We start from the raw sequence: 9,177 nt of genomic DNA, 5'->3' as shown, positions 1-9,177 counted from the left end.
CCTTAAACACAGGGGCTATGTCTACACTAGCCCCAAACTTCGAAATGGCTATGTAAGTGGCCATTTCGAAGTTTACTAATGAAGCACTGAAATACATATTCAGCGCCTCATTAGCATGCGGGCAGCCGTGGCACTTCGAAATTGACGTGGCTCGCAGCCGCACGGCTTGTCCTGACGGGGCTCCTTTTTGAAAGGACCCCGGCTACTTCAAAGTCCCCTTATTCCCATCTGCTCATAGGAATAAGGGGACTGCCAGCTTTGTCCACATATCTTCTCTGGAAATACCATCCCTGGACCTAACCAGGTTATTCACAGAATCACAGGCACTTTCTCATGCTCCTCTACAAACATCATATATGCCATCATGTGCCAACAATGCCCAGATGCTTTGTATATTGGACAGACTTCTAACTCCCTTAGACAAAGGGTCAATGGGCACAAAACAGACATCAAAACACTCCAGATCCACAAACCAGTTAGTCAACATTTTCATGGAATGGGGCATTCTGTCAATGACCTAAAGGTATGTGTGTTACTGAAAAAGAATTTTCGCACCATTCTGGAAAAGGAAACAGCCGAGCTGGCTTTTATATTCAAATTTGGCACATTAACACATGGTTTAAATCGTGATGGGAACTTTCTGAGTCACTATAGGGGCTCATCTGCATACTTGGCTCAATCTAATTCTTGACCTTCCCCCCCACCCCCCGCCACCCCTCTGCTCTCTGATTTGCTCACCTTGATTATCTTTTTCTGATTTGTCCTCCTTGCTTACTGTTTTTGGTTCTCTGTGCCTTAAATATTGAGTCTGTTCTGGTCTGGCTATGGTCTGAAGAAGTGGGTCTGTCCCACAAAAGCTCACCTAATAAACTATTTTGCTAGTCTTTAAAGTGCTGTTTGACTGCTTTTGTTTTGATAGTGTATAGACTAGCATGGCTTCCTCTCTGTTACTATTTTAAACTCTGTTAGAGTGCTGGCCTTCACAGCCTCCTCCGGCAAGGAGTTCCGCAGGTTGACTGTGCGCTGTGTGAAGAAAAATTTTCTTTTATTAGTTTTGAACCTACTACCCATTAATTTCATTTGGTGTCCTCTAGTTCTTATATTATGGGAACAAGTAAATAACTTTTCAATATTCACTTTCTCCACACCATTCATGATTTTATATACCTCTATCATATTGCCCCCTCAATCTCCTCTCTTCTAGACTGAAAAGTCCCAGTCTGTCTAGCCTCTCCTCATATTGGACCCTTTCCAAACCCTTAATCATTTTAGTTGCCCTTTTCTGAACTTTTTCTAATGCCAGTATATCTTTTTTGAGGTGAGGAGACCACATCTGCATGCAGTACTCAAGATGTGGGCGTACCATAGTTTTATATAGGGGAAGTATGATATTCTTCGTCTTATTCTCTATCCCTTTTTTAATAATTCCTAACATCCTATTTGCTTTACTGACTGCCGCTGCACACTGCGTGGCTGTTTTCAGAGAACTATCCACTATAATTCCAAGATCCCTTTCCTGATCTGTTGTATCTAAATTTGCCCCCATCACATTGTATGTATAATTGGGGTTATTTTTCCCCGGGAGTAATAGGGGTTTGCTGGACAAGTGGTGGACAGAGATGAGCTGGGCTGTGAGCCTTGATCATGCATGGGGTGCGTGCAGGCTGCGGCTTGCAACGCTGTCGTGGTCATGCCACAGATATCTGTGCCCACAGGGGCTTGCCGAGGGTCTGTCCCTAGCCCCATTGCTGGGGGGGGAGGAGTTGTGGTTGTGGGGCTCACAGAAGGGCTCTCCCCAGCCCCATTGCTGGGGGTAGGAGCTGTGCTTGTGGGGCTCACAGAGGGTTGGTCCTCAGCCCCATTGCTGTAGGGAGGAGCTGTGGTTGTGGGGCTCACAGAGGGTCTGTCCCAAGCTCCATTGCTGGTGAGAGGAGCTGTGGTTGTGGGGCTCCCAGAGGGTCTGTCCCCAGCCCCACTGCTGGGGGTGGAGGAGCTGTGGTTGTGGGGCTCACAGAGGGTCTGTCCCCAGTCCCATTGAAGAGGGAGGAGCTGTGGTTGTGGGGTTCACAGGGGGTCGGTCCCCAGCCCCATTGCTGCAGGGAGGAGCTGTGGTTGTGGGGCTCAAAGAGGATCTGTCTCCAGCCCCATTGCTGGAGAGGGGAGCTGTGGTTGTGGGGCTGACAGAGGGTCTGTCCCCAGCCCCATTCCTGGGGGGAGGAGCCGTAGTTGTGGGGCTCACAGAGAGTGTGTTCCCAGCCCCATTGCTGGGGAGAGGAGCTGTGGTTGTGGGGCTCGCAGAGGGTCTGTCCCTAGCCCCATTCCTGGGGAGAGGAGCTGTGGTTGCGGGGCTCACAGAGGGTCTGTCACTAGCCCCATTGCTGGGGAGAGGAGCTGTGGTTGTGGGGCTCGCAGAGGGTCTGTCCCTAGCCCCATTCCTGGGGAGAGGAGCTGTGGTTGTGGAAGTTCAGGGGCTGTGTCTGAGCACGGCTGGGAGGTTGTCAGCAATGGAAGGTCCCTTCCACCTCTGGGCTCGTCCTCCGGCGCTGATCCACGGCCCGGCTCTGTACGCCCACTCGTGGCGCAGCTCCGAGCCCCGGCAGGCCACGGCACTGAACTTTCGCCAAGTGCCAGTGCAGCCCGGATCTCACCCTTCACCTGCCCAGCAGACTTTGCCTGCAGCCTCTATAAAAGGTAACGAGGCCCTGCGTGAGTCACTGCCCCCTCCCGCTCGCTCTCACGTAGACACCGCTCAGCTCGCTGCCCGGCGCGCTCACAGCTGCCCTGGCAGCCGGAGGAGGCTCTGCAGAGGGGACGTGGAGCCGTCCCGCCGCCCCAGCACTTCTCGGAGGATGAGCTGCGCCAGGCTGGGGCTCTCGCTCCTGCTGCTGGCTGCACTGGGCTGGGCTGAGGACGAGCGTGGCTCAGAGGACTCTGCTCACCCCAAGAGGGAAGGTGAGGAGCTTTCCGACCCCCGCTCTGGTGCCCTCGGCCAGCACAGCTCTAGTCTGCCGGGAGAGCAGTTGCGGGGCATTTGGCGCTGCTCCTGCTCCCCACAGGGCTGCTTGGTGGCTCTCTGAACAGGGGTGAGCCCCCTTGGGGAGCGTGACATTCTGTAAGGGGGGAGGGGCGCAGGAGGCAGCTGCTGGGTCTCAGGTTCATCCAGCTCATTGAAACTGCTGAAATATTATGCACGTGTATTGGCAGTTAAATGCTGATTTATATAGTTGGTACCTGCTACAGACTTATTTCCTGACAGGTGCTAGAAGGTGTGTTTGTGTCTATGGACATACCTGAAATATCTGTGGGTTTCGATTGCCTCGGTCAGGCTGGGGGGCCCTGCTAATTGCAGGGATGAAAAGTGAGGTCCCATGTAAAAGGTTTGCTCCCCCCTGCTCTACCGCATCCTGGGAGCGCTGAATGAAGCGCGTCCTGTTTGCGTCACGGGGCAAATGTCCACTAGGCTGTTGGGTAAAGCAGTCTCACTCTAATTCTGCTCTCTGGATCTTCCCAGGAGCCATTCACCATCCCGCTCACCTTCCTTGGAAATCGCACTCCTGCGGCTGGTGAGAACTCTGTGTGGAGGAATGACCCCGCACAGACAGTGATTTGGTTCCTGCCCCCAACCCAAATCCCAGATCCACTTCCTGTCTCTCAGCACCTGCTGACCCAGTGCACATAGTCAGGAACCCCCCTGCAGGAGCAGCGAAGCCTGGGGACCCCCACCAGATGGCTGTCTGTGGGGAGGGAATTTCTCTCAGCTTCACCTTGACAAGAGAGGACATGACCCACAAATGGCACCATGCTGCAGGGAAGATTGGCAGCTGTGTTGAGCCTGGTGAACCCAGCACAGCTACAAACTGGAATAGGCTGGTCAGATATAACCACAGCAACACCTCCCCAACAGGCACTCTGCCCTGTCTGCCAATTAAAGAAGCATTTGTGTACACAGCTCCAGAGACCTTCTCCCGCTCCTTCGGCTCACCTGCACAGGCCCCCACCACGTGCAGAGCCTGTTCCCCCTTTAGCTCACCCCCAGGGCGTCCCACCACAGAGAGGTTCTGTGCTCCATTCAGCTCACCCTGCATGGAGCTGCACCACATATAGATCATATGACCCCTTTTACTGACCCTGCTGGGCTCCCCCACCGCATATCAATCTTGTGACCCTTCCACTCACCTGAGTCCCCTCTTCATGGGCATAGACTTACAGGCAGATCTTAAGGCCACAGCTGATCACAATAGTCATGTAGACTGACCTCTTGCATAGTGCATAATCCGTTTCCTCCCACCCTATTCACACTCCTCACATCTCCTGTTCTCTTTGCCTGCCCCCTGCATACAACTGCTGAGCCATCTACTGCACTCTCCACTTCTCCTCCCTGGGCCCCCCACCTCCCTGCACACACTTAGTGCCTTTTTCCGTCAGATCAAAGGGATTAATGTCAACGAGGCAGTTACAGGGGAAAGTGATGCATGTGACTGGTACAGTCAGGAACTCAGACTTCAGCCTGGCCAGCAATTCTGTCAAGATTTGTGGCACAGCCAGATATGCAATGAGGTGTTGGCGGGGGAGGGGAGGCCTATGGGGACGGACTTAAAACAGCTGTATGGGTATTCCAGTGCTGAGCTGGTTTCTGGTAGCTCTGGTCTGTAGCGCTGCTCTCTCAGCTGTGAGATTGCTCATATGCACTGCTGTGCCATTTCACACACACCTCTAAGGCCCCTCAGTGCAGTGCTGGGCTGTCACAGAACCCACCTCAACCCCCTGAGAAATCAGTTAGACACCTGGAGAGTGGGAGAGAAAAGTGCAGTGATGCTTTTTTCCAAACAGCATCGCTCGTGCTCCATGTTGGTGGAGAACCAAATTCGACCACATCATAGTACAAAGCCTGGGGCTGTGGTACCTTGGAGAGGCCGTGGCTATGTCTCAGTGCAGGCAGCTTTCAGGAGTTGTCACACACTTCAGTTGGACTTAACAATAATATGCACCAGAGAGGTAGCCGAGTTAGTCTGCGTCTTCAAAACCAGCAAGAAGTCCTGTGGCACCTTATAGACTAACCGATATTTTGGAGCATCAGCTTTTGTGGGCAAAGACCCATCCAAGTGTGTATGCATCTGACGAAGCGGGCTTTGCCCACAAAACCTGATGCTCCAAAATATTTGTTAGTCTGTAAGGTGCTTCAGGACTTCTCATTGTTTTTGAATAACAATATGGAGATACATAACTCATAGAGCTGGAAGGTACCTTGGGAGCTCATTGAGTCTGGTCCCCTGCCCTCTTGGCAGAACTAAGCATCATCTCTGACAGGGTGTGTGTGTGTGTCTGTGTGGGTTTTTTTTTAATCTATTTGCCCCAGGCACTAAATGGCTTACTGAAGGAATGAACATGGCTTTAGCAAGCTAATGCACAAGCCAATGCACAAGCCACTGAGCTACCCTTCCCCTCCACTTAGCTATCATCACTGGCTAGTGTGAAGTGCAAGAACAAAACATCTCACTCCTGCCTCTGATAGAGGAGGGGATACAGTTTGCCCAGGTTTGAGTAATCCCCTGAATCCATTTGTTGTGTCTGGCCATCCCTGTTCCAGAGCAGGGGGTTCCATAGTATAGGGTCATTTTTTGCTATCTCCAAGGTCCAGCAGCTCTTTATTCTGGGAAGCTATTGCTTTGGATTCCTGATAGTTGGTGTCTGACTTTCCTTTGTTCCACTGTTGCGGGACATCAGAGTAGAATGTTTCTTTTTCCTCTCTCTTCTCTGTCCGATGGCTGGACGGTCACTGCTCTGTGAGTTTAACCTATGCTTTGTGCCATCAGGTTACCGTCCTGACTCATTATCACTTAGTCTATGTTGTTGAAGGTCTGTCACTTTCTGCATTTGTAGATGCAGTGCTGTCTGTATTATTGTGATTGTTCCATGAAAGACACTAGATACTGGGTTTGCCTTGCATGTTTTCTGGCAGAGGATAAGGATCTTTGCTCTACCAGTCTGATGCTGAGGGGGCTGATGTTGAGCCCAGGGACTGGGGATGCAGAGGTGTCCGTGCTGCATGGCTCTGTAACTGAACACAGCAGGTGCTGTCATGTTTCCATGAAACAAGCTCCCAGGAGCGTTGATACAAGAGAGAGGCTGCAGTTGTGTAGTCCATGTACAGGGTGTTCCTGGGATCTCAGAGATAATGTAGCAGCTCTAGCGGATGAGAACCAGGCAAGCATTGAGAACACAGCAGTGTGTGCTGTTGGAGAGCCTAGTCCAGCAATGGCAACCAAGACTAGTGAGTGGGCTTCATGAGTGGCCCTCCTTCATCTCAGTGGGCCGCTCATGTGTTCGTCTCAAGATTGTGAGCACCAAGAAGATTTCCCTTAATAGGGTAGTTTTACTAACTGTGCTTGTGTACCTAAAATTTGTGGGATATGTCAGTTGAACTGTAGCAGTGCTGTGACTGGATGCAGAGGGAGCCCATGGCTCTAACAGTGTTGCCCTTGTTTTACATGTGCATCACTTTAGTAATACTGGTAGGAAAAGAAAAAACTACATAGATGGAACAGTGGAATGTGGCAACCCTGCAAGTGGCAAAGGTAAACAAATTGTCTGTGGGCCAGACACAGAACTCCCATGAGCTGTAAGTTGCCCACCCCAGGCCTATGCAGACTGAGCAATGGGCTCAGAGCAGGGGTTGCAGGCAGGACGCTACACAGTGCTGTGCAGTCAGAAGCTGTCACTCCCTTTGTTATCCTTGTTACTGTCTCACCACAGTATCATTCTCCTTCCTCACCCCTTTGTCACCCTCACCCCAAATCAGCTCCCCAAACAAACTCCATCACACCCTCTTTACCTCCATTTGGTCCCTGCATTGCCCTCCGTCACTCTGTTAGATATTTTGTGCTGTGCTGTGCTGTGCTGTGCTGTGAACACCCCAGGGGTCTGCATCCTGCCTCTTGCCTCCTAGCACATGCTGCTAGCTGGAAGTGCTGCTTGCATCAGGGCCTGGGTGAGTCAGGGGAAACTGTGGTATGTGGTTAACCTCATAGAGTTGCACTAGAACTTGAGGGATCTGCACAGGCAGCGTTCTGGGGAGTGGTTACGCTCCACAGTTGCATCATTTCCTCCGACTGTGCTAGGAGATGCACTGGAATGGTGTGGTTTGTGTGTGTGATAGTGGGAAGAGCCCTGCCCGTTGGTGCCAGAGGGGCAGGCCTGGGGCTCTGGGGAGGGTGGGTGCTCCAATGGCCACTTAGATGCAGATTAGACTGTATAAAGGTTTGCAATAGAGCAAGATTTCTAAACATGGCTGAGGTTATTGTGCAGAGAAGGAGTGAGCTCAGGCAGAGAAGGAGCAAGGCCCACACAGATGGTGCATGCACTGGAGAGCCCTACCTGTGGGCTCTGCCTGCATGGAAGGGCAATGGATCCTGGAGAAGCTTAATCTGAACTATGTGAAGGTGGAGTGGTAAGAGAGCAGTGGGGAAGAAACATGGGGTGTGGGATATGTGCAGGGGGGTGCCAAGAAACATCAGAGGAGCACTGTCTTAGGGCATATGCCAGGACAGAGAGATAGGGGCAGGAGGCAGCATAGAAGCCATGTGCACGAGGAGGAGGAGGGTGAAAATCTGGGAGGTCAAAGCCCCTCATCTTCTGGGAGCAACTATATAGGTATGTGCCCTGGCATGAGGGCTAAGCACTGTTCAGGTGCGTAGAGGTATCCCTGGCATTGTCTGACACTGATGGAGGTGATATGGAGATCTCCTTCAGTTCTTGAGGTCTTAGGGGTCTTGTGTTAGAGTAATCCAGGTTCCAGTGCTGCCTTGGAGCAGGGGGCAAGTGGAATGGACGGGGATGGGGCTCTGTGGGAGTGGGAGGGTAATGGAGCAGGTACGTATGTTGCATACCCAAGGGTCCAGGCACCACACTTGCTGCCTAGGCCTGTTTTCCATCTCAAACAGGTTGGCTGTTGGACAGGAGCTTCTGAGAGGTGGGGGCTTTAGCTGGTCCTGACCTCTGAGCACTTTGCAGATGCCTCAGTGATTCAGTCTCAGCTCCTGCTGCTCCATCCCAGAGTGAGGGGGAGCCATTCTCCATATCTGACAACAGCCTCCATGTACCCTCATGCTGGGAATTCTGGCCACATGTGCTCTGATTGTGGATAAGGGGCTCCATCCTGTGCCACACAGTGCACCCTCAGCCTGGCAAACCTGGCAGGAGGCAGAGGCCATGTTTGGATGCAGGACCCAGTCCAGGACAGCACCAGCCTGGGCCCTAGTGCTGTGCAGTGAGGTCTCTCACCTGCTCACAGAGCTGCTGCTGAGGCAATCCAGATGGCCAACCTTGGGGGCTGTATTCTACTGCCCTAATGCCGTCCCTGTACTCACAGTTGTGGTCCTAGCCCCAGTGATGGCTACCTGAAGCTCTAGTTTGTGGCGTTTAGTGGGTTTGGGCGGGATTGTGAACATGTCTCGGTTATGTTTAAAACCTTAACAGGCTCAAACATCCTGAATATGTCATGTGGGATGGTCTAGCACCTGACAGACAACCACCTTGATCTCTCAGAGTTTGTGCCTCATCTTTTCGCTGCAGTTGGTGCTTCCCAAGTCATTAAATAGAAGTTACAACCTCTTTCTCTTCCATGGCCCACGGTCTTTACTTCCTCGTGGTTAACAGTTCCGTGGCCTAGGCCCACTTCTTTCAACAACTCTGTCTTAGACACTCATAAGTCTTCCCCACAGGGTGACAGCTTTACGATGCCAGTGGGGTGTAGCTCCAGGGTCCCTGTTGTTGAGGGCCAGGGTTTCTCAAGAAGCTAGCACCTAGTTTACAAGGATTTTAAATGTCAGGCCACAGACCTGGATGCCAGTGCAGGAAGTGGGGCACTCAGAACAGGATTGATCTGCTGAACCAGTGGGCTGCCACATCCTGCACCCTCTGGAGTTTTCTCCTGCCTGATCTAATAGAGTTTAGTCCCTGAAAGCTGACTGTGTCTGGGGCTGAGCTAGAAAGGATCTTTCCCCAAACCAGATGTGCTTCCTTCCTTTGATGCTTTTCACAGGTTTCTAAGGCCAGCTAGTTTGTATAGAATACAGGTCACTGAATTGCACCCAGTTTAATCATGTTTTGAGCTCCCATTTTCAAACCTATAATCCCCCATTGGTCTGCATGTGGTGGGGAGAGATGATGGCAAAGATG

General features: G+C 51.9%; 1 protein-coding gene across 2 annotated transcripts in view; it reads left to right on the top strand.

The window, feature by feature from the left end:
- Nucleotides 1-2,732: 2,732 nt before the first annotated feature.
- Nucleotides 2,733-9,177, top strand: part of LOC142013287 (carbonic anhydrase 9-like) — a 61,970-nt gene continuing 55,525 nt past the window's right edge. For both annotated transcript variants that reach the window (XM_074994459.1, XM_074994460.1), the window contains exon 1: nt 2,733-2,952. In XM_074994459.1, coding sequence (XP_074850560.1) covers nt 2,850-2,952 — 103 coding nt within the window. In that variant the 5' untranslated portion in view covers nt 2,733-2,849. The remainder of the gene's footprint in view (nt 2,953-9,177) is intronic.

Source organism: Carettochelys insculpta, chromosome 5, assembly GCF_033958435.1.
Source record: "Carettochelys insculpta isolate YL-2023 chromosome 5, ASM3395843v1, whole genome shotgun sequence".
Classification (NCBI taxonomy): Eukaryota; Metazoa; Chordata; order Testudines; family Carettochelyidae; genus Carettochelys; species Carettochelys insculpta.
This window is presented reverse-complemented; position numbering and strand designations above follow the sequence as displayed.